Genomic DNA, 25,125 nt, shown 5'->3' with positions numbered 1-25,125 from the left:
AAACTCCTTGAAAATAATAGATACCGTACAAGGCCTACTTGGTCTATTTATGCAAAAATTATTCTAGAATAGGATTTATTAAAAAATATCCGTTAATTGGCGAGGAAATATTTTTTTTGTCCTGATTTTAGTTGAACTATATAACATACAAAGTATGCAATTCATTGTTTGTTATTAAGTTATTGTATTTACTTGGCAGTATTATCTTTAAACTCGACAACTACAAAATCGACATAAACCGAACCATCATTTCAGGAAATATTCAAGCGTTAATATAAGGCCATTACGATCAATTTAATGGTTCACAGATTGCCTTTATTAAGAATCATTCGGGCAATGCTTTCACTTCTTCAACTTTTGGTCAGCCCGAGGTTCAACTTCAGAATCTTCCAAACACTTCGCAATCACACGACTTCACTACCGCACTAATAACCCACTAACCGACAGAGTTAGCTATAGCATGACGTCACCAACGCAAGTACTGTACTAATAGGCCTAACCAACCCAATCAGTAATCATACTGACGTCGTAAACGCACTGTTTTAAAATGGAATCCTTATGTTCGGACGCACGATAATTTTAACAGAAAGCAGAAGCGTGTTTGTGAAAACTGGATCGAAATTTCAGGATCTTTATATTTTAAAATCTAGATGTGTATAAGAGACAGGTAATATATATATATATATATATATATGGTCTAAATTATGAATCCAACATTTGAAGCCAAACGCAATTTATATAGGTATTTTGACTAAAACGGCCCATGATCCAGTTACCTAAGACTGTATATGGCGGTCTACATTCGATAAAACACTGTATTCTGGTATTCAACGAATTTTCCTTTCTCCATAGGCTACATTTTCTTTAGTTTCCAACACTGTCTTCAAACATGCTCACAATCGTGAGATTTCTTGAAAAACTAGATCCTGTACCACGCAAAATGTAGCTGGAAAAAAAAAGTTACATTAAAAAAAGTCAAACGAAATTGATGTATCGAACAGCGAGCCATTTTGAGATTAATTTAACCGTTTACCTCCAACAACTGTCAATTTTATTGCGTTCGTCTTGATTTATTGACAAAACTTGGAGGAAATGAAATGATCACTCCACAAGCAACACTTAAAATCGGCTGAATGAAACGAATTTCGTTCGTCAAAATGCATACTGTATTAAATATTGTTTGGTTTGTTCCTTTCATCCGACCGGGTGTCCTGTATCAAGTGTTGCCAAGGACTACAAATATTATCTTACGGATCGTTTTATGTTTTGGGTCAAGAAAATCATACCTTTAACCCGCAGGTTAGAACTACCAGATTTGGTATTATATCGCATTTCATATTCAGTGTATTTTTAGTAATACCTATTACAGTAGTAGTGAAAAGTATGCGACATAGGTGTGGCATCCTGGTTTAAGTAAAGATAGTAACGCTATCAAAAGAGTTAACGAGCGTGATTGCAAAACTCATAACGTACTTTGAAGGAATACTATAGTTACTTAAATTACGATTAACCTACTGTCACTTTAATATATAAAACATCGTGTTTATTTTTTTTTTAAATTCTATAAATTCGTGATGGAGGAGAGATCTTATGAGGTTATGCCACTGAGAATAATTTAGCTCCAAAATAACCGACCAGAATGATAACGAATCATATGCAAAAGTCAAGACACACACAACACAGCAAATTCCATATCTCACAGAGTTTTAATTGAAAGCTAAATTTACAGAATACATTTTAATTGTGCAAATAAGTGTTTATAATTCCAAGTTTTAAGTTTCAGTTTGTCCGGTAAGATGGTTATTTCATCGCGGACACAATTTAGTATAGGGGCCAAAACTTATGTCATTATAACAACTACTCTCTATAATTGGCAAACAGTCCAGCCCAAGTAGTCCATGGCCATATACGGTGAATAGTACATTATGTAATGGACGGTACCATACCAACGAAGGTACAAATGGTACTAAGTGGTTCATGGTACAGATGGTGCAAAACAAACCCATTAGTACATGGATACAAATTGTCACCTTTTGTAAACTTGGCTCATTTTATATGAATGGCCAATGAGTGACTCATCAATGCCATGAATGGCTCAAGGTACAGATGGAGCTTGCTGTTCATAATTATAGTCAATAATATGAATGGTACAGATAGGTATACAGTACACTGTACATTGTATTGATATGGTTGATGACACTAAATGGTATATGGTGCATGATAACCATAATATGATCCATTCTTAAGGACCATAAGAATGATTCATTGTGAAGATTGAACATGACATTCATATGGACTATATGAATAATATGGACAGTTGTTGATGGTATTCATAAAATGAACGGTTCATGGTACAAATGGTACAAATATTCAAATGGACCATTACATGATATGAATGATCCATGATATGGCTGGTACACAATACATGGTATCATATAAGGCCAATGATATGAATTGTTGATGGCGCAGGTACAAATCCATATTCATCATAGAATAAATGCTCAATAGTATGGATGGTACACCATACATAGTATTCACGTGGTTCATAATATCATTGTAAGAATGATACATGATATTAATATGACATTGGTTGGTACATGCTAATCATACATTTCCTGATACGAATGGTCCATGGTACAACATCGACAACAACTAATCTTATCACAAGTTGAAAAGAAATTTATTAAATGAGAGCAAATAAAGAACTGAGATCAAAGAGGATTGGAATATCACATTCAGTTTGGTTCACAGAAATTCCTAATGACTGATTATCTGATTAAAGTTGATTAACATGCAATATTATACCTAGATTGCTTTGAAAGTGAGTGTTACGACAGTACATTCGGCATTAGGTATTTTAATACATTAAGCATATTTATAGATGTCTACCCTATATGCTACTACACTTCAGATCAGATCATGTTGAAACCTCTTTGGCAATTTCATTTCTTGAAAAAAACTCACATCTAAATCACCAGTTTTTGAAGCTGTTTTGCACATTTGTAAATGACTTTAGATATTTATATTTATAACATCTTAAAAGTGAAAAATAAAGAATGCTGTTAAAATATACAAATATAAATGTTGGTAAATGATGTTCAAAGATGTTCAGTTTCATTAAAGAATTGCTCTAAATAAATAGTTGTTTAGAACTGAATTTATACAGTGATGTAAAAAAGGGGAATAAAACAATGATAGGACTCAATTAAAAATCGGTGGAGAGCTATAGGACATCAGTCTATAATCAATACATGTTGATTGTACATTGAAATGTGTTGTTATTCTTTTCATTACTTCCCTGCCCAAGCTACCAGTACTCAACAGCCTTATGTCCTTGTCTTTCCCTCAGTCTCCCTTACAACATGGTCCTTATGATTCCAAAAAATACCCCACTTGATATCCAGAGAGCTATTTCTTTCTTTTTTTAACTTTAATTGGCATCTGTAAAACTGTCCATGTAATTGTTTTCAAACATGATTGTATTAATGTTTGTTATAGACATAATAACTCTTCATGACTGAAATAGCAATAACCACTGGACAAAAAGTTGGATATAATAGGGAGGGGAATAATCAACCGCATATATCAGGGGAAGGAAATCATAAGAGAATAGTAACAATAAGTAAAAGCATCAATAAGAGAGTGAGAAGCAACCACAACAGGAAAGGGCAGAAGAAGAAGCAATTTTAAAAGGAGAGAAAAACATAAGGGAGGGGGTGCAATATTAAGGAAGGAGAAGCTACTATAGGGGAGGGAGGAAACTATAAAGAAAGAGAAGCAAATAGAGGAGAAGCAAACATAAAAGAGAAATCAATCAAACATAAATGGAAGCAACTATATTATAGGGGAAGGAAGCCAATCATAAGAAAGAGGAAGAAATCATAAGGGAGGGTGAAGCAAGCTGAATTAAGGCCAAATAACGCATATAAATAATTATTTAATGTGTTCCAATGTCACTATAATGTCAAGAGTTTTGGAAATTTTGTTGGTTGTTGTTAAGATGATATATATATAGGTCTAAAAATGTATATAATAGTCATTGTTCTTAATTACTAATCATGATTATTTTTATCGGCATTCATTTGTAGAATATAATAAAAAAATAATAATTGCATTAATCATATTATCATGTAACTAAATAGGTTGCGCTTCCATGATTGGAAAAAATTGATATAAACATTTAAAGAAGCACCACAAATAATTACTGTAATACCTAAAAGTATGAATGAGTAAACAGATCTTATGCTTACAATCAAATGATACAAGTTACAGAATTTATTCTACAACACCACCAGTCAGTGTTTAGTAGAGTGCAGAGAAAAATACTTAAAATACTGTATACACATTGTATAGCTTCTTGACTATTGCGAAAATGTCACCCCACCATTGTGTGCAAAACAGTTCTTATCAAACTAGACTGCTCAATGACATCTTCTGACCCCTGGAAATCATTTTCTTTTAATTGTCTTGATGTAATATTACAGGGGATCAGTGAAGGGGTAAATAGGGCCATGTCAGCATCATTTCCCCTACTGAAAACAACAAATTCTAGCAAGGATATAGTGACTGCTACGTCCAATTCATCAGGGGTCAAGTTTAAAAAAAAATTTGCTTTCAATTCTTCGGTCTATACTCATGGTGATGAGGGAATATCAGTGTAGATTTTTAAAGCTCTTTCTTTGCGGGGAGAGTACACAATTTTCTGTCCTGTTTTAGTAAGCCTGCAAAAGAAAACAAATTTGGAAATGTTAAAATACAATTATGAATATTGTTTAAATTGCAATGAAATATTTGCAATGCATTACTTGATATCCTAGAAGATTTATAGTATTTCACTCATCGTTTTTTCCCATGAAGTTAGTGGAAATTGGCGTGACAAACATTGCCGTGGAAAATTGTTCAGACAAAAACATTCTTGATGTGTACAGGAAACCGAGGCTCACGCACTAGGCTTATTATTGTCAGTACTCCTGATGAAGACATCACATGAGGCAACTACCAGGCTAAAGTGTATTTAATGTTACTCTAGGTCACATTTAATATTTAATCTTTTAAAGTTGCTCCCTTGAGTGCAAATTATAGTGGCAGGTACAGTAAAATTTTAAAGGTCAGTGTGGCAGGTCAGTGTAGCAGCTACAAATTATGTGGGGCAGTCGTGTAGCTCGGGGTACTGAAATAAGGGGGAGGCTGATAGGTGAAGTGGAAGGACTTGATAATAAAGTGAGTGGGCATTAGCTGGCAAAAAAAAAAAGAAGAAAAGTGGTATGACACCATTTTCAACTGTTTGGACGTAAATTTTTTTTTGCTTTGAAAATTTTCAGGGAAGGGAAAGGATGATGCAAGATTTTTTGGGGGTGTCTGCCCCTTCGTATGACCTACAGTAGATATGCCACTGATGTGGCGACTCGCTCTACCAATCTACAACATATTCAGAAAAAAAACCCAAAACAAACTCTTGGTAAACTTCCACCTCTCCTCAGTGATTAATACAGTAGAAAGTCAAAAAAGAGAAAAATTATATTATCACAACTTTAGAGTCTGCCATCTGAAGTCATGATTGCTCTATTGGATGTGAACGGTTTTTCCCAGGCCTTTCAAAATTAGGTGCTTAAGAAAAATAACTTCCTTTCTATTAACTTTTAAAAATATACTGCATATTTGATATATACTTGTTCATTTTCACATTATCTCTAGAAGTATAATCAAAATATTTGAATACATATATGCTCCCTGGTGGTTTCACAGAAAACTTAAATGTAATGGGTTAAGGGAGAATGATATTACAATTCCCTCAACATTAATTCATTCAATCATTAATAATTATCAAATTCTAATAAATGATTAAAGAACATAACTGGAACATGATCCAAAAATGTTCAAATATATTTAAGCTTTCAAGCCTGCCTGTATGTTATGGGAAAAGTCAAAGGAATCAAGGCAACAACAATAACAGCAACAAACTCAACAATAAAGATCATAACTATAATTGGGATACTACAGATCACATCTGTCAGAAAGTGATGTTTTTCTCCGCAATTGTTTGTTAAAGGAAACTCCATTTAATTTAATGTTTAATGATATTTACCGAGCATTTTCCTTTTTCTGAATTTCCTTCTTCTGTTCTTCTGTTAGATCAGTTAGTTCTTCTCTACTGTCCCTAATAATGACAAGAAAAAACTTAGCTAGCTATTTTTATCTGAATATATTTGATTTAATTTTATCACCATAATCATTCACAGTTTATCAACTGACATGTCGACAAGGACGCGAAGCCCCACCCACAAGTCATGAAAACCTTAGACAATGGCGGCAAGACTTACTGAGTTGGCAAAGATTTTCTTTGCTATCAACCTTCTTTAAGAAAGAGAATTCAGGGTAGGCAGTATGCAAATGGATCATATATTTATAGTGTTAATCTATTTCATGGAACATGGCGGGGAAATTGTTGTAAAAGCCTCTGTATTTTGCTCCCCAAGGGAAGAGGGAAAAGCCGCATTCAGTCAACCTTGTTGTCGCAAAGGCCAAGTCACTGATGCGCATTGCTCATGTAAATCTGGGTATCTATAACCAAGCATAGACATCTAGGCCTAGGCTCACGTATGTTTCGCGTTTAAACCAGCTGTCTAAGGAAATTAAAATGTCCGAGCAAAAGTTTTTGATCACATGAGTAAATGATGCTCGCTGATTAGTCAGTTTATCTGTCAATCAAATCTCGTCGAGATGTTAATTGTCTTTCCAAAGATTCTATTTTCCACACTGGTGTCCTACAGATTTCGGCTCACAGCAAAGTTACTCTCCTCCGTATATAACATTCATATTGAATTTTGCGCTTGGGGGCCTAATTTATTAGAGATATAGCACTGGTATGCAGAATTCCCTACAGATTTAGGCTGAAGGTAGAGAGGGTGGAGGGGGAATATTCACGTAGGGGCGTGATCCCTGAAACACCAGGCAAGGTTTATTATATGTTCTAAATGTAGATATTTGGGTGCTTTTTGACTGCACAATGACGTCAATTGAATTATATGGCATGTGAGAACGCTGAGTTCTAGTTGACGTCTGAATTCTAGGATGCAGTTTGGCCCAAATCTAAGTTGTGAAGAAAACGCAAAACAGTCAGGAATGAATGAATCCGTTCTATATCGTCATCGTGCAAATAATTAGTTTCTTCCACTGCAATCTGTCCTGAGATTTATACATACAGTATATCCACATGGGCCAAGGATTTCCATACCACTCACTAAAGCCGGTTGCTCACAGTGTACGATGGTTGTACCTTGCTTCCTGTGAGCGCTAGACGACGCGATGCCGTATGCTGATTGTCGATGGCAGTGTGAAAGGATCGCAATTAAAAAACGATCCATTGCTAACGCGCCAAGGCATTCATTGCGCATTCCATAGAATCGCTTCGGCTGGCAACCGTCGGGCGTAGTAAGGGCTCAGCTTAACGCAGCATAACGCGCACACACAATCACGGACATGACAGTAACCAAATTCAATAGTATTCTGATAAATATCTTTGTACATTTAATGTACAATTTTATCAACAAGTTTGTAACAATTGCAGTCCACTCGTGATAGTATAGATAAATTGCATTTATTTTTTTGTTTGATTTTTAATTATTCTCTAATAATGATGGTAATTAGTTTAGTTTAGGTATAAGCTTGTTAATTGTTGTCTGAAGATAATAATATTTTCTTGTGATTATTTTTTCATATTTTAAAAATATTTTTAGTGTTTCAGAATTACTGAGAAAAAGAATATAATTATACCACATACAATAATAAATCATAGATACGACACACAAATCATTTCTCCCATTCTTAAAAGAAAATTCAAAATTTACAATATTTCAAACTCTTAAATCATAAATCATTTTATGGAATCATTAAAGGAAATCTTTTCACATGCAAACATTTTTCTATAAATCTTTCATTAAATTTATTATTCAATTTTTTTTTAAAGTGGAGTAAAGACCATGGGGATGCATTGCTTTTTACTGCAAAGTAGTAAGGTCTAATTTCTGTGTAAAAGTTGTGTCAAGTAATCTGCTGCATAAAAATAAAAATTCATCAATTATAAAAGTAACAAGAATTGTCAGTAAAATTAAAAGACGAGAAGAGAGGAAAAATAAAGGGTTGACGCATGATTGCGTCTCCCTGAAGGAGCATTTCTCCTTGGGAAGAGTAATTAACCTCGAAATCAAATCATCAACTAAATTCTACAATAATGAAATTTTTACTTATTTGACTCGAAAGATACTGCAGCATTAAATGGAAACAGATTTAAACAAATATCTATTTTAAGCTAATTTAAGGATTTTAAAGTGAACAACAGTAGAGTAAGACGTTGAACTAAGAAGATTAAGGATGCTTAAATAGCTAATAGTCTATTCACATGACACAAAATCGGTTGCTTGCTAAATGTTGTAAATGTAAACGAGACTTCCCGAGATATTACATAGCAAGATCATGCATTTTCACACAAGCTAAAAATTGTTAAAATTTGATAAAGTCTTGATTTTCCTCAGTTGATGGTGGTAATTGTTTACAGTCTAGCGAGGCCTAAAGGGCATAGGCCTCTATTTGACATCCTTGGCATTCAAACAGATCTTAATTTCTAATTCCACAACATCTGTGATCATACCAAGTGCAGTTTGTGCAAAGAATAGATTGCCAAAATTCAGCACTACCGATTTCATACCAAATAATTCACCTTGTACCTGGTACCCACAAGCATTGTGGCCAGTGTTGGTCTCAAACCCACAACCTCGCGATTGGATTAATCGCAATGCCACATGGTTTCCAGGCAGACACTGAAGACATAAAGGCGATGCTCCCCTTGTGAGGGTACGCTTATATATATTGTATGCAAAGTTCCTTGGGATTGTTACAGGCCTCCGCAATGTCTGTTATTTTTACATAGATATATTACACGGGACGCTTGCTAATCCTACACAGATGGGGAATGACACAATATGATGTAGCAAGGGATGTGTGCTAAATGTTCGCTAAATGTTCCTTATCACGTCCTGTATAAAACTTTGTCTTGTGTGAATTGTGTATTGGGTGGTTTTAAATAAACTAAGGCAATTTAAGATTTTTTCATAAACAGCAGTGAGACATTTTAAGGCTATTTTAATAAAGAAAATTATCAATATTAATAAAGATTAACAATAATATCTTTAAATATTATTCTTTGTTATGAAACCATTTAAGGTTACTGTAGGGACCTATATAATAACAGATCAATGAATTCGTATAGATACTAAATGAATGAAGGATTGAATGAATAAATGAATGAATGAATAAAACAATATCAACTATCAGATTTTCATCTGTCAGACTATACAATGATGAAATAGAGCATTATCAAATTGTGCCCAAATATGGTCATGATGACATCACATCATGACTTTATATGGGCAATACAACAGATTGTTTTTGTCCAAGAAAGTTTTATAGTGTGGACAGAGATTAAAACAAGCATACACTATCCAAGTCTGATCAAACACAGTCTGTTGAAACTGACGAACTAAAAATATGATAGTGTCACACATCACAAATCACCCTCACAAATATGTAAGTTTTAAATTTATACCATTTTATAAATCATGCAATCTGACTACAGTATTTGAATTAAAATAAAAATGACCTCAACCTATATTATTATATTAAGTAATGATATATAATAAAAAGTATATAGCTATTTAATAATTTACATAATGTTGTTTAGATGTGATACATACTGTATGATCAAATCAGTGTAAATGACCCCAAGGGATCAATAAAAAGAAAATTCTAGGTAGTAAAGGTGATTCATTGACCACACAAAGGTCAATGAACTGTAAACAGTCTGACCTCATCAACAACTAATAAAAGTGCAATTTCATCATCATACATCTCGTGAGCTTAATTTTTCAGAATAATAATTCAGTAATATCTTTCTATATTAACATGAAATGACGAGTTAAAGCTAGGTTTGATTTTAAAACTTTTTAACATAAATTGTTGAAATTTTGCATATTTCCTTTGAAAAACTTTTTTAATATAAGACAAAACTATCAGGCTAAACTTATGGGTATAAAAAAAAACAAATCAGATCTTTCTCATATACCATTTATATTCCACCAAAATCCTGAGTTCTCTACAGGCAGCCTGCACATTAGAGGATTAAAACTGACTTCAACCCAATCCAAGTGAGGCTGTGATGGATAAATACTTGTGACAGCAAAGTCCCATTAACTTTAGCATAGTGTTACTACAAGGATCAGGGAAAGGAGCTGTTTATGGCTGTGAACAAAAATTCTTGTCACTTGACACGATTTGAGCCTAGAACTCTGGGATTGGAAGGCAAGCATCTTAACCACCAAGCTACAGACAGCTATTCATCACTGTTATTTTATTAAATAATTTTTATGATAGTAATTTAAACATCGTTACAGAAATGTTAAAACAAATATTAAAATCCTGTTTAAATTGAAAAAATATCATTCGTGGTTTTATAAGATGTTTTTTTTTACCTGTAGTAGATAACAGCACCATCATCTGTAATGTAAAGTGGCCAGGAATTAAGAGTTGTTACTTGTGGATTCCACTCCAGGTCTGTCTGCATCTCCAGGAGTGAAATCTCCGATGGGAAAGCACCACGTCCTTTTGCAAAGTCTATGCAATCAGCTGGTAAACCACTGACATCACTAACCTGTCAATAACATGGCAACAAGAGCAATATCAACAATATGTCATCTTATCCTTATTATTTCTTAAGTCTATTATAAAACAGAATTTTAAACAGAAAATCCAATATATATATGAATTGCTGATTTAAAAAAATTATAACTAAAAATTAGAAGAGTTTCTTCAACGATTGAAATATACAAATCTTGTAGTTATTGCATATATTTTAGATGTGTGACTTATTAATACAGTAGAACCCATATTTTAAGGGGACACTTTCTGGCCAAAAAGTGGGGTTGGTTATAGACATACTTTCCTTCATTCTGTGGCCGAAATACAATAATAGGGGGTCCCCTTATTAGGGGCGTCCCAAAGCAAGGGTTCTACTATAGCTGATAAGTTTGTTTGCTTTATTTGGTACTCAAAATTCACAAAGAACCAGGATAACCCATAAAGATGAAGAACAGCTTAATTCCAATGGGGTCCTATAAACAAGCAAATTATGTTAAAAAATAGAAGTGAACAAAAACAATCATGGCTGATGCACATATTCAAGGTGAATCTTTATAGCACGTTTAAACTCATTTAGTTTATTAATACACTTGATATTAAATGGTAGATCATTCCAGTCTTTCATAGTATTGTAATAAAACGTTTGGCCTTTGATATTTGAAATTACAAAATGTTCTTAAGAATTTCTAGTTTTATAATGATGTTGTTCAGAAATCTTTATAAAATTATCTGCTAAATGAGGTGTATCCACATCATAGAAAATTTTAAAAGCACGGACCAGCCTAAGAAATTTAACCCTATCGCTTATATTAAGAAATCCAAGTAAGGAAAGTTCTTTCTGCCCGATGTGTGCTCCCGGGCAAGGTCCAAAATAAACCTTACGATCTTATTTTGAGTTGCTTGTAGTTTATTTTTTAGAAATGCACTTATGCCAACATACCAGGCAAACGCAGCATAGTCGAAAACACATTGGATTAGGGCTGAGCATAAAGTTTACGACTTTGTCTGTCCAAGCAGCAAGCCTGCCTGTACATGAATTTGAATCTGGAGTTAGCTTTTTTAATTATAGTATTAACAAGTTAAGTTAATGTAAATGAGCAATTTAAAGTTTTATGTTAGAATTTTTAAAGTTTTTCTTGGATTTTAGGTGGCCATATATTTTTATTGCTTTATAATATGAGAGTACTTAGTTTGTTTTTACTACATGTACAAGATTAAGCAACTCAATTGTAAGCCAACAATTTACACCCTATGGCCTAATTGCAAGGCACCAATAAGGTCTAGCAGAAGTACCAGTGTAGGAGTCATGATAGATGTGGTCTACATTCTCAGTTTAAATCAAGTTGATGCTTTTGACCATGGGACAAAACACTTAGGTTAGGTGGAGAAAGAGGAAATAAGATGAGGATAATGAAGGCAAATTAATTAAGCGAAATGAAAAAGGAGGTGATGAAAGAAGACATACCCGCTTCCTCAGCTCAACAACTGTACAATCATCCAAAATGACTTCCTGAAATGGCTCCAGCCTGAATTGCGAAGGAAGCCATCTCCTCACAAATAAAACAAGTTGTCCGGATGACTCAACTTCTTCTGGTTCTAAGAACAAATATATGAATGTACTTAGAGGATTTGGTAGAATAATTGAGATAAAGCTAAATAATTAAGTTGGTCTGTATTACGACATCGGCTCCAAGACGCTTAAAGATGTAACGAGAGTTCATTATGCACTCAAATGCGTAATTTTCGAAACTGTATATTGACAATGAAATGGAAATGTGGTTGGGCTTATGTTGCCAAGCATATAACCACAAATTCCATGGTTCAATCCCTGTGGATACCAGAATTCTACACAATGCAAAACTCTTGTCCATGAATCACATAATTAGATTAATATTTCAATAAAGTATATTTCAATCCAGTTTATTGATAAATTATTCAATTATTGGATAACAATGAAAAAAGTTTATTGATGACTTTGATATGTATATTATGGTTTTGTTGACAATGAGCAGTGGGACATTGATGTAAGCAGTATAAAGTAATACAATTATGACAAAGCTTCCTGAATTTATCTTTGAGAATACTATTTACGATAATTCAATAAAACATAATTAAGTAAGCGGCACTGACAAAATCAACAAACAATTCACATTTTTTTAAGGAATGTATTTAAGCATATACCAATTTACACTTACGAGGCCATCATTGGGGGCTTCTCCAAGTTGGTACAGGCCCCAACAATACAACCATGTTTATCTAAGTCATATAGCAATCAATGCAATTTTATATTGTGATCTACAGTAAGCTAGCTGGTTTGAATGAATTATAAAGGCCCTGTCCTGTGGAATGATTTAATAAAAATGAAATAAATACCAATACGTTTATCACTCATTCAAAAAAAATATCAGGAACTCTTTATTAACACTTAGTTCTCTGCAATCATTACTACCTGTATCACGGTACTGTAAACTATATGATTTCCTTTTAAGACATTTTACCTACTCTCTATCGACACTGTTTTTGTTTTTCTCAATTTTAAGAATCTTTGAAATACTTTTGTGATTTTTCTTTTTAAGCTTTTAAAAAAATTTTTTAATTTTAAAATTTTACCATTTCTTATAACTGTTTTTACCACTTTTTTTACTTATTTTAAATAATTCTCTGGCTTTTTTTTTAAAAAGAAATGTCCTTCTTTACACTTGTTTTACCTTCTCGAACTTGTTGCAAAACGATCTCTTTGTAATTTTAACTGTTACATGATCGAACAAGTCCTTTGTGAATTTTATTCTGTATATATTTTGTATAATTATATCATGCTGTAAATTTCGCATTTTCGAGATTAAATAAAGTTTTGAATGAATGAATGAATGATAGTGAAGTTTCGGAAAAACATTAACAAGTACGAGGAGTAATAGCAGATAAAATCTCTTATATTGTTAATGTATGTTTTTCATTTCATTTATTTCATCCAAAGTACATTAAAACTGACAAACAAAAAATAACAGAGGAAAAAACAACACCCAATTGGCCGGACAGGATTGCCAAATAGTGAACTGAATCATTGTCGAGTGGCTCTCTGATGCCAATGAAAACACAAATTAAATTATATGCACAAATTCATCACTGAAATTAATCAAAAGTTAATAAGATAAAAACTTTAAAAATACAATAAAAAATTAAATACAAGAATTGCAGTGAAAAGCATATGTCATAATGTTTTGAGAAATGATAAGTATTGGAGACACTTCAGTTAAACACATCTCAATGTCCTTTTAGTAAGTTTAGTGCGTGGTAGAATATTCATAATGAAACATAGTTTCAGGGAAAAACAAAGTGATCATTTCCAGCAAATTTAGTTATCAATATAAGAACTTATGACATATAATAAATTTGGCTAGCCTTGAGGCGAGTATGTATCGCTAGACCAAAAAAACCATTGTCAGATTTGAATTAAAACAGGGGATGTAATTGGAAATATGTGCCTTTACATTTGAGAAAAAACTTGAGGCTGGGTGTTTTAAACAGACAAGGCAAAAACAAAGACAATAAAACATTTTAAAAATTATAAAAATAGAAAGGGCAATAGTTACTTTGCAAAATTTCAATGAACAATTCCCAGTTGCTAAAAATCGGGATGTCTTCATCGTAGACTTGATTGTCGACATAGACTGCAGCAGGGTTCTTCCAGCTTTTCTTCCGTAATCGCAACCTATGGGAAAGGGAATAATAAAAGTATCATGTGCTCCTGATTTCTCATTCGTTTTCTTGTTATACTATATTTGTAGAGGGTGAGTCTTCCAGCATACACTTGAAAGTCACTTCATGTCCACCGCAGCCAGTAAACTGGCGCACTTTCATCTGTCCATGACAGGGACCGAGTGAACCAGTACACCGGGGTAACCCCCTACTCATCTCGAAAGATGTACGGGTTCTTTAAAATGCACATGAGCATTTGTGAACACTGGGCCTACGGTTTATAGTCATTATTCGAGAAGACTTGTTCCACCACCAAAACTATAGGAGCGAGCCGGCTGCGAACCGGTGCCAATATTGTTGGCTATGATCACGGTGCCCCTGCCTTAACCGCTCGGCCATTTGGCTCGCTCAAAACTTTTTGAAGGAAGTCAATGCATATTATAATTAATAATAACATTAAGGGATTTGGGAATAAAATATTTGATACCAGTTTTATCAGCTAAACACTAATGACAATGTAATGTAGACATGAAAAATTTAAAAAAATAAACAAAATAAGAATATATACAAAAAAATCTAACGTTAAAAAAAAAAAAATATTGCCAGATGATTGAAAGAAAGTGTCAACACTATATCATAATAATGTTACTTAGGAAGGATATTGACATGAGTGTAGAATGAAACAAGACCCAGAGAGAGAGACAGAATGGGAGGTTTCACTAATCCCAAGTATGCCTTAATCTTGCATTCTTTCACTTCAGTCAAAACTTAATCTACATCATCAGCTAATAATCATGATCCAAGATTCGAGTTTCGACCAAGTCATGTTCTGGAGTTGTTATTCATATCCGATAGACAAGGGGAGCAATTTTGGAAAACAGTAATATAACAGTAATGTGATTGAAGTACACACAGGTCTGTCAAGTCTATATGACAATATTAATACCACTATTAATTCCATTCATCACATATTTCATGTGCTCCCCTTTCGTACAATGAAACGTGTATTGACAGGTGGAATTTATGGATAATTTTGAGTGATATTTTTGCTGTGATACTGCGTGCAAACGAGTCCCACGATGAATGTTATAAACATTGTTCAAATTTAATAGGTTTGATTGATCTTAGAACTCCCTCAGATGTATGGAATAATTAACAGATTTATGATTCACTAGGAATGCTTTTAAATGGCACATTAACAATGACATTTATCTATATTTTGAAATATATCATAAAATGGTAATACAATTCAATTCTGTTTAAAAGAAATTTATAAGATTTAATATTATTAGTAAAATAATCATAATACATATGCTAATATATACAAATACAACATAGTTGAAGGTGAAGCAGTGAATTCTACTTCCCGGGGTGTTTAATGATTGTGCCTACCTCCTGACATGAAGCAGAGGGAGGCAGTCCCAATCATTAAACAGCGAGGGAAGTAAAATTTAGTGCTTTACCAAAATCAAACCATGTTGTATTTTCTTTTCACTATACCTCATACATATTAAACAGCAAACTGTTCACCTACATTAGCCATTCAGATCTGTCAGGGTAAAATTAAGCAATTTGCATATGGTTCAGGTAGGAGGGGTGCAATAGTCGATTTAGGGTAGTATTTTTTTCTGTGTACACATAAATTTGGGATGTACAGGGAAGTAGTAGAAACTACTGCATCCCTCACTATTTATGAGGTATAGTAATAATCTATACAAAAACTAACATAAACAAAATGTTTACCACAATACATAATTATTTTAAAAAATATCCTAAATTAAGTGCAATTAGTATAAAATTAATTAACAATGTATTATAATAAAAGAATATAACATAACAATATAATAAAGTTTTAATAATATACCATCTGGCAAAATCTGGAAAACTAATTAAAAAACAATAAAATGCTCATTTAATATAAGGCAAGGGAATGAAGCCAGAAAAGAGAAAGGAAATCATATTGTTTTCGTTAGAGTACAAAACATACATTAGTGAGGGTGTTAAAGGTATAAGCAAACTTTCATAAAAGACAAAATAGGAGGGGAAAAGGGTCACAGAAATATATAAATAAATATTATATATAAAGATAAGCCTGTTTTAAAATTTTTCTAATAGCATTTTGGAAAATACACTTAATAACAGAGGTGGATCCAGGTATCCAAAAGGGATGTGGGAGGGGTGGGTGGTCGAGAGACAACACAACCCTAGGAGGCCCAGGAGATTTTTGTTTTCTAGATACCTGGAAATAACCTCCGAGGCATTTTGGGAGATCAAATATTTTTTTTTTACTTTCCCAAAACAGGGACCCACCCCACTAAATCCGCCCCTGTTGTAACGCCTCCTTCCCTTCTGTTCGAGCACTGACTATGTATAAAATAATTAAAAGTTACCTATTCAGTGGAATGTCTATATTACAGGACTGCTTGAGTTCATCCAGTAGTTCCAATTTGGATGACCTCACAGTTTGCCCTTTTGCCAGGACCCAATCAAATAAGAACTTGCAAGGCTGTGAAAGGAAATTGTATTAAGTGGTTGATAGATACTTTCACAGCAGCTGTATAAGTGTTCAAGGTACATTGTTAATCAATATACTCTTTAAACACTTAACATGAAATTTATTTCTTCCTTTAGATAGTCAAACAAATCATTGTTTAATAATCACTTCAGGGCAATTGTTCATGACACTGCATATTTATGACATGATATCAATTGTATTTTATGAATATTAATGAATACAAAATGAATATAAATATGACTTCACTTATTAATAATCATTATGACATGAATAAGAATATGAATTGTATGAGTAGGAATATGAACATTATGAATAAATATGAAATTAATATTAATATAAATATAATCGAATTTAGATATTATTATGAAAATTCATAATATATAAAGATAATGAAATCAAATTTAGTTTTTAAAATATTTCAAAACATATGAATATCATTTCATAGTTGATGAATAAATGTTGAATATCAATTAATATATGATATGAATATTAATGATTTTTAATATCACTATTATAATTATTATTATAACTGTAGCTCATGCACTTGGACCACTGGTTCAACAACTCTTACATTTAAATGCATCCATTGCATAACTTAAAACATTATACAGTAATATGCATATTAATTACATTTGGAACAATGGGCAATTTTCAGTTAAATATATATGAAATAGATTAAAATAAATTTAAAAATCAGACAAAGAGTATTCATGAGGGATTATAAACGTGTATGTCATGCGTAATGTAGAGTAGCTGCACATGTATCACCTTGTTGAGTCGGCAGTTTGTCTCAAGGTTTATTAAAATTAACAATATAATAATCATACTAAATTTTAACATGATATGGATAGATATTAATAAAAATATCCATTCAGACTCTACATCCTCAGAATTTCAAGGACATCCACCAAGGTTCTGTAAAGGTAAATTTGTCATAGATACAGATGAGAAGCATGATGATATCAAACATGATGCTACCTATAGTTGCAAAGTTGAAAGAAATCAATGCTTGAATCAATTCAATCTGGTAGTGATGAAGATGTTAGTGTTGATTGTTGATGCTGATCGTAGTAATGATAATGATGATGGTGGTGATGATGATAATGATGGTGAGAATGACGATGATTATAATATGATGATGGAGATAGATGATAATGGTAATGGTGATTATGACAGATGATCATGATGAAAAAAGTAATCATCAGTTTAGTTTGGGCTTCAAACTTGTACTTTAATCATACAAGAGAAGAAAAAATATCAATACTTACTTCTGCACTGTTAGGAGAGAGAAGGAAGACTTTGACTCTGCATTCTCCTTTTTTTAAAGCTCTTCCAAGTTTAACTGATACCTTGCCTTCGTCACTATGGGATTGGAGAGTGTCTGTTAACCTCACTATTTCAAACTCTTGATTATTAGCATATACTCTATAAATCTATGAAAAGAAAAGATACCATTAATTAAGTGGTATTTTATATTGGTATATGTTTGTTTCCTTATTCACTGATAAATTTCAACAAGTCAAGAGTTATACTATTGGTGGCAGTATTCACACACCTGTGGAATTACTATTACTATAACTAACTACACAACGACTCGTCACATCAATCCTATTACTTAAACTGAGAGGGGCCGGATAGGCCGAAACTGTTTTCAAGGTATAACAACTTTATGTTATTTTATTAAAACCTAGTACCCCCTTTCATAGTACTTGTAGCATCATGGGGCTGTACCGAACGCACAAAGAAATGTATTGAGCAAGGCGCTACGTATTATACATGATATAACATCAAATCATAGAAAACAATAAATGAAGGTCATGGTAACATGAATTTGCTTACATAATGCATAAAATGTAGCCAAAAATGACAATTCCTTTAACCACGTAGGTTCCGTTTAGCTGTCCTAAATTCTCAAAAATTATTAACAGAGTGGAGGAATTGATGGCTATGACAGGCACCAGGCTCTAAACTTTTGATCCAGACATGACTTGGCATGGTTAAGCACACATTCTTGTAAGCTCCACTTTTAAAGTACATTATGGCAAAGGCAAAATTTACAATGATGCCCTAACATAGTAGCCTTTTGTAAAGTTATTTTTAGTAAGAAAAACATTGGCTTTTAACAATTCCTGGGACCACAACCCTAAGGATGGTATCACAGCTACTCTATCACAGGTGCTACTTAGTAATAGTATAAACATCAATAAAATCAATCAGTAAACATATTTTTATCCCACAGTATAGTCATAGAATTTGGAAGACAGTAATTTAACTTATTTAATATAACTATAGGCTTCTGTTCAAACCTTCACCTGTAGAAGTTTACTTTTGAAATAAAGCTTATATGTGTTAAATGTTTGTTTGCCTGTAATGTATCGATGTGCATTAAAATCTGTTTAAATAAAACTGAGATATGAAAGAAAAAGGAACCTTAAATTCTTGAGATGAAACACCAACAAATTGCTCCAGACAAAGTTTGAATGCTTTCAAAGTTATCCTCTTATCTACCTGGACATCTATGACTGAAAAATGAAAAACAATTTGTAGTAATTTTGAATGAAATCAAAGGTAGTTAACTTTTTGTGAAATTGTTTCATTATTTACAATGCATATCAATTCTTATTAAGTACGAAAATGAGGTGTTTTTTAATAATCTAGATTCATTCAGTTATACAGAGTTATATGAATTGAGCGAAACATTGTGACATGCCAACCATAATCACTATACACTAGAGCAATAGTACCACTACACCAAGGTAGGGTGAAAAAAAATCTAACATTACAATAGTGTTGCACACTGTGATAATTTCATCTCACACTTTGATGAAAATTAAATCTTTTTCCCCTAAAAGAAGCATGCATTTGGACTTTTTTGGCCCTTTTTCCTAGCACAATTAATGTAAATCTTTTTTTTTTTTTTTTAATATCTAGTTAGTAAGAGGCCTGATGTTAGCACAATTGGTGAAGAAATACATGTACTTGCACCTAGGCACTCAATAGCCCATCAGCAGTTGAAACTGGGGTATCTAGGCATGGCTAGCCAGGAATGGTCAGCGCATGGTTCGAACATCTAGCCATGAGGTTAAGACCCTGAATGGAGGCCTCCGTGCAAGCCACCTTCCCCAGAGTATTAACTGCATAAAGTTAGTAATTTCGGTTGTAAAAAATCTCTGGATGTTTTACATTTTACAGCCACACACAATGAAAACAAAATGCAAACATGTGAGGAAAAAAAGGTTTATTAAAATATGAATCATTCTTGTGAATAAACACTCATCATGCAAAAACCACTTTCAAGGGTACCATTGACATGCGGAAGGTTAAAGTTAATCGCATTTGAATTAAGTTATGGAAAAAATGTTAAATTTGGATTTATCTACAAGGATCACAAAACTCTCTTCATGCACTGATGAAAGAATGAATTACAGAATTTAAACTTACCTCGACTTTCTGTTACTGGGTCTGAACAGTGTCCAGGGTTAAAATACCATTTCTTTTGATTTTCTTGAGATCCTATACATTCCTCTTCTGTATCCATGTTTGCACAGTTCCTTACATTATCAGATTCCTCTTTAAATTCTTTTTCTGACAAGCTGTCATCCTTCTCCGTTTGTGTTTCCTGGTTTACATGACTGGTGTTCATAAGACATGTATCTGAAGCAGCGGCTAACGGCGATGCATTGGTATTAATTCCACTAGAATCATGGTTGGTGGGAATTGTATTTGTGTTTTCACTGTCGCATTTTAATGTCTCACTATTACCAGTACTACCACTTTCAGTTAATGTATTAGATAATTCAGTAGTACCATTGTTTTTTGAGGCACCAACTACGGTGGCCTCTTTGTCTGAAGCAGTCTCATTTTCACTTATCGTAGCAGTTTCAGTTTGTCTGTCTGTAGTTGCTGGTGATTTTTTAGACTCTATAGTGTTTCGGTCATGATTTGGAATCATGTCAGTTTTACCATCCTTATTATTAATTTTAAGATTTCCTAATGATTCGACTATTGCATTTAATTGATTATCCAAATTGTTTGATATTCTTTTCACTGTAAATGAAAAAATAAACAATTATAAAATTGAAAATGATAATTTGAATATAAAAATATTAATTGATAATATACAACAAATGAATGTTTTGAGTGCAATGGGATAGAATATTTCATGACGTAAAATATGTTCCATTCAACAAGTTACAAATAAAAAAATAGAATGTTTTATTCAATGAGGTGCAAATTAATTAATTTATCACATTGTATGAATGATAAACATTCATTAATTGTTTTACACAACACCTACTATACACAAATTGGTAAAAAAGAATACGGTCAAGATTATAATTAAACTATACAACACATTTAATTTTAAAACATTTTTTGGGAAACTAACATTTTGGTTGCAGAGCTGGAAGCGTGACAAACAGTCGTATTGTGTTGGCATGACGATCAAGTATTTGATGTAACTTTGATTCTGGAAATGAAAGCTTCGAGTCTTCTGTATCACAGCATTCTACATAAACCTGCCAACAAGAAAAGTAGTAATATAAAAAAAAAATCAAAAAATAAAATCATTCACAGCCTAATTCTCATAATAAATGGTATGATCATTTAAATTAGGACAATTCCCATTTTTTTTATGCTATTAAATTTAGCTTCACCCCATGATTAAAAGTTTTAAATATCTAAGTGCATTGTTCATTGGTAGATTTTCCAAATACTAATATGGCTATTCTTAAACAATTAACAATAAAACAATAAAATAAAACAAGGGGAAGTTTGTATTTTGATACAACACCAAATTTTGAGCACATGGTGATCTATTGTATTTATGATAAGTATATTATTTTCTACTCTCGAAATGAAAAAAGAAAACAATGTTATAATATTCCATTACCACAGTGACCATTTTCTTTTATTAAATACAAAATATTAATGAATACCAAAAGTATATTTCAGAGAGAGAAGAAAAGAATCAACTACAAATAGCATTTAATATGAAATTGAAATACAACTGGGAGAAAAAAAATCAATATTATTTTATTATCTACTTATGTGAGTAAAACACCATTTTATTACACATAAATATTGATTCCTATCTTCCTCTAGCTGAAGCATCTGTTATGAAATATCAATATTAAAATACATTGGCCTAGATTCCTAGCAAGCAAACAGACTTTACATTGCTAATGTCCCAAAGTACTTAAATCAACCAATCAGAATTCAGCTATACAGTGAAGTGTCAAATTGGTTGACCCTGGTCTAAAGTTCGCTCAGAGATTTTGCTGATAAAAATATTAAACATTAATAAATGCATTATTAAAGGGAAATATAACTCAATGATATTTTGAATATGTCATAAGACTGACATGTAATTGTCTACAACCACTGAACTGTCCTATATAGATTATCCGGGAAAAAACCCAAAAAAATAAAATTTAACTCTTATAGTAGTACCATTTCTGGCCATCTAGTAGTGCCATCCATAAAATTGCATACCTCAGCCCACTGTCAGCTATACAGTGAAGTGTCAAATTTGTTGACCCTGGTCTAACGTTTGCTCAGAGATTTTGCTGATAAAAATATTAAACATTAATCAATGCAGTATTAAAGGGAAATTTAACTCAATGATATTTTGAATATGTCATAAGATTGACATGTAATTGTCTACAACCACTGAACTGTCCTATATAGATTATCCGGAAAAAAAAAAACCCCCCCAAAAAAATTCAACTCTTATAATATTACCATTTCTGGCCATCTAGTAGTGCCATCCATAAAATTGCATACCTCAGCCCACTGTCAGTTTGGGGCTGAGGTAGCACATTTGATTTATATACTAAGGAATTTATTTATAATATAATTATTATAATTGTGATAATATTAATTCAATCAAAATTATCAGTATTTTTTTTTTCATAATCAGGAGGTACTAGATGGACTGGATTTCCTGTTCCACAATAAGACATCCATACATAGCTAAGTCTTTGCAAAAAGAGCCTATCTTTTGGTGACTTTAAAATTTCAATGAATAAATAAAACATAAAATTAAAAGGAAGAAGGAAGATAGAAAACTTGGAGTGGCTTAATATCAATTTCTGAATAATATTTGGTGCACTAATCATCAGGTCTAAGTGCCAAACCTATAATATTTTTGAAAATATAATAATTTATAATATCCAAATTGGAAAATTTAAAATATTGAAATGTAATTTTAATACAATGCATGTACAGTGTATGATATTTCTTCATATATTTTACTCATTACTCCTTATGCATTTTTAATTTGCTTCTATAACCAACTTTTTGCAGAAATATGTATTTCTTGCTATGTTTTTAACAAAAGATATAGATTTCACTGAGATTTCACTTCTTTATTATATTCTTTATACATTTTATATTTTCTGTATGCAAATTTGTAGAACAGTGTACATCATGTTATACTTATATTAAGTTACTTGCTTGAATATTTATTTATGGTTAATGATGTATATGGGAAAAGTTGAATATAAATCAGGTTAATAAACATCGATTCTACTCAGTTCAAATGTCAACAGGTCGTCCGACTGTTGAGAAATGTCAATTCGCAACTACCGCCTTGATTTAAGTTGTGCACTTAAGTATCAACCATTAAATCATAAGAACGCTGCATACCTTATTACTCTTGGCAAAGCCTTCTAATTGTAAAGTTTTACTAGGAACAGCTAGCAATCTCAGATCATTGTAGTACTTCTCCAATACCATTCGCATACCTTCCTGAGGAAGACCTGTTTTCTGGTAAAATAATAAAAATGATAACAATTTATATATTTAGGCTTTATGTAATTTTGTATTTATTTCTTATAGGCCTCCTGTTTAGTATAAATTGTTATTATTCTGTCATAGGTTTTAAACTAGGTCTTATACTGAAGTTCAGTTATTGGAGCGATTTATAAAATCAGGATTTGAACCCAGGACCTTGGGATTAAAAGGCAATTATATCAATCACTGACTTATTGCAGTAATATTTTATACTACCATAGTTTAAAATGTGGTAGACAAGCCAAACCAGTCACTCATCACAAATCCTGCATTTGAGATAATGCCAAAAACATGCTGGAATGTGAACATTTTTAAAATATATTTTATTACACTAAACTTTATATCTATACATCATGCTATGTTGTTATTTTCCACATTTGTGATGTTAAAACAACATTTCAAATGATTTGATAATGGCCAAAATGGTAAACCTTGAAGGCTGACTTCTCAAATACTGCTTTTCTATATGTTTAACCTCCTGTAACTTCTTAATGAAAATGTCACATTTTTATGATTCTTCTACTTCTAGCATTTTATAACTGTCATTTTACTGTTTAACCCTGTATTAATAACTTGTTTTGGAAAGGAGTGACTAGTTTTGCTTGTCTTTGCCACAAATGTTATTTTAATCTGAAATATGAAAGTTGGATACTTTTCAACTGACATAGCAAAGTACACAAACTTACTGTGGCAATGATACTCCTAAGGTCCTGAACTGTCATATTCAAATAAGCCCTGATGGTGATTGGGTTACATATCACTTCCTTCTCAAGATCAATCACCGACACTCTAAGAGTAACACCTGCAATATTTTAAAGTACAAAACATGAATGAAAGAATAATTGCATGTAGTAATTCACAAGCAGTGGCTTCCTGTTGAAAAGGAAAGAGGACAGTGCGGTTTACCATGCATCCAAGATCCACTCTTATGGTCACACGTCCAAAAGTTCTCTAGCTGTATAATATTAACAACCCAGGCCCTAATCAGTATTCTGAAGAAGGTGATTTTTTGACAGCAATATTTTGAATGAGAAAATTACTACATCATTATTTTTAAACATTATAATAAACTTCTTCCATTGTTTCATGGGTTGAAAACCAGATGAAGTAAGCAACCTTTTAGCATGCATAAAACTAGAACTAGAAGATGTGATTATAATATTTAACACTTACAACTTGAAGGAAATAAACTATTTAATAAGGGAAATAAACTATTTAATAAGGGAAATAAACTATTTAATAAGGGAAATAAACTATTTAATAAGGGAAATAAACTATTTAATAAGGGAAATAAACTATTTAATAAGGGAAATAAACTATTTAATAAGGGAAATAAACTATTTAATAAGGGAAATAAACTATTTAATAAGGGAAATAAACTATTTAATAAGGGAAATAAACTATTTAATAAGGGAAATAAACCTAGAAGA

General features: G+C 32.3%; 1 protein-coding gene across 1 annotated transcript in view; it reads right to left on the bottom strand.

Moving 5' to 3' along the window:
* Positions 1–1,687: 1,687 nt before the first annotated feature.
* Positions 1,688–25,125, bottom strand: part of LOC117107257 (ubiquitin carboxyl-terminal hydrolase 47-like) — a 46,888-nt gene continuing 23,450 nt past the window's right edge. Inside the window, exons 15-26 of the mRNA XM_033248881.1 lie at positions 24,382–24,497; positions 23,549–23,668; positions 21,288–21,417; positions 20,342–20,947; positions 19,331–19,422; positions 18,169–18,333; positions 16,776–16,891; positions 14,280–14,398; positions 12,155–12,285; positions 10,524–10,702; positions 6,086–6,157; positions 1,688–4,721 (exon numbers count right to left, since the gene is read on the bottom strand). Of these exons, the coding sequence (XP_033104772.1) occupies positions 4,634–4,721; positions 6,086–6,157; positions 10,524–10,702; positions 12,155–12,285; positions 14,280–14,398; positions 16,776–16,891; positions 18,169–18,333; positions 19,331–19,422; positions 20,342–20,947; positions 21,288–21,417; positions 23,549–23,668; positions 24,382–24,497 (1,934 nt within the window). The 3' untranslated portion in view covers positions 1,688–4,633. The remainder of the gene's footprint in view (positions 4,722–6,085; positions 6,158–10,523; positions 10,703–12,154; positions 12,286–14,279; positions 14,399–16,775; positions 16,892–18,168; positions 18,334–19,330; positions 19,423–20,341; positions 20,948–21,287; positions 21,418–23,548; positions 23,669–24,381; positions 24,498–25,125) is intronic.

This window comes from Anneissia japonica, unplaced genomic scaffold (genome assembly GCF_011630105.1).
Source record: "Anneissia japonica isolate Jap-2015-1 unplaced genomic scaffold, ASM1163010v1 scaffold211_len1577895_cov191, whole genome shotgun sequence".
NCBI classification, from domain to species: Eukaryota; Metazoa; Echinodermata; class Crinoidea; order Comatulida; family Comatulidae; genus Anneissia; species Anneissia japonica.
The sequence above is the reverse complement of the archived record's forward strand: the minus strand, read 5'-3'. Positions and strand labels throughout refer to the sequence as shown.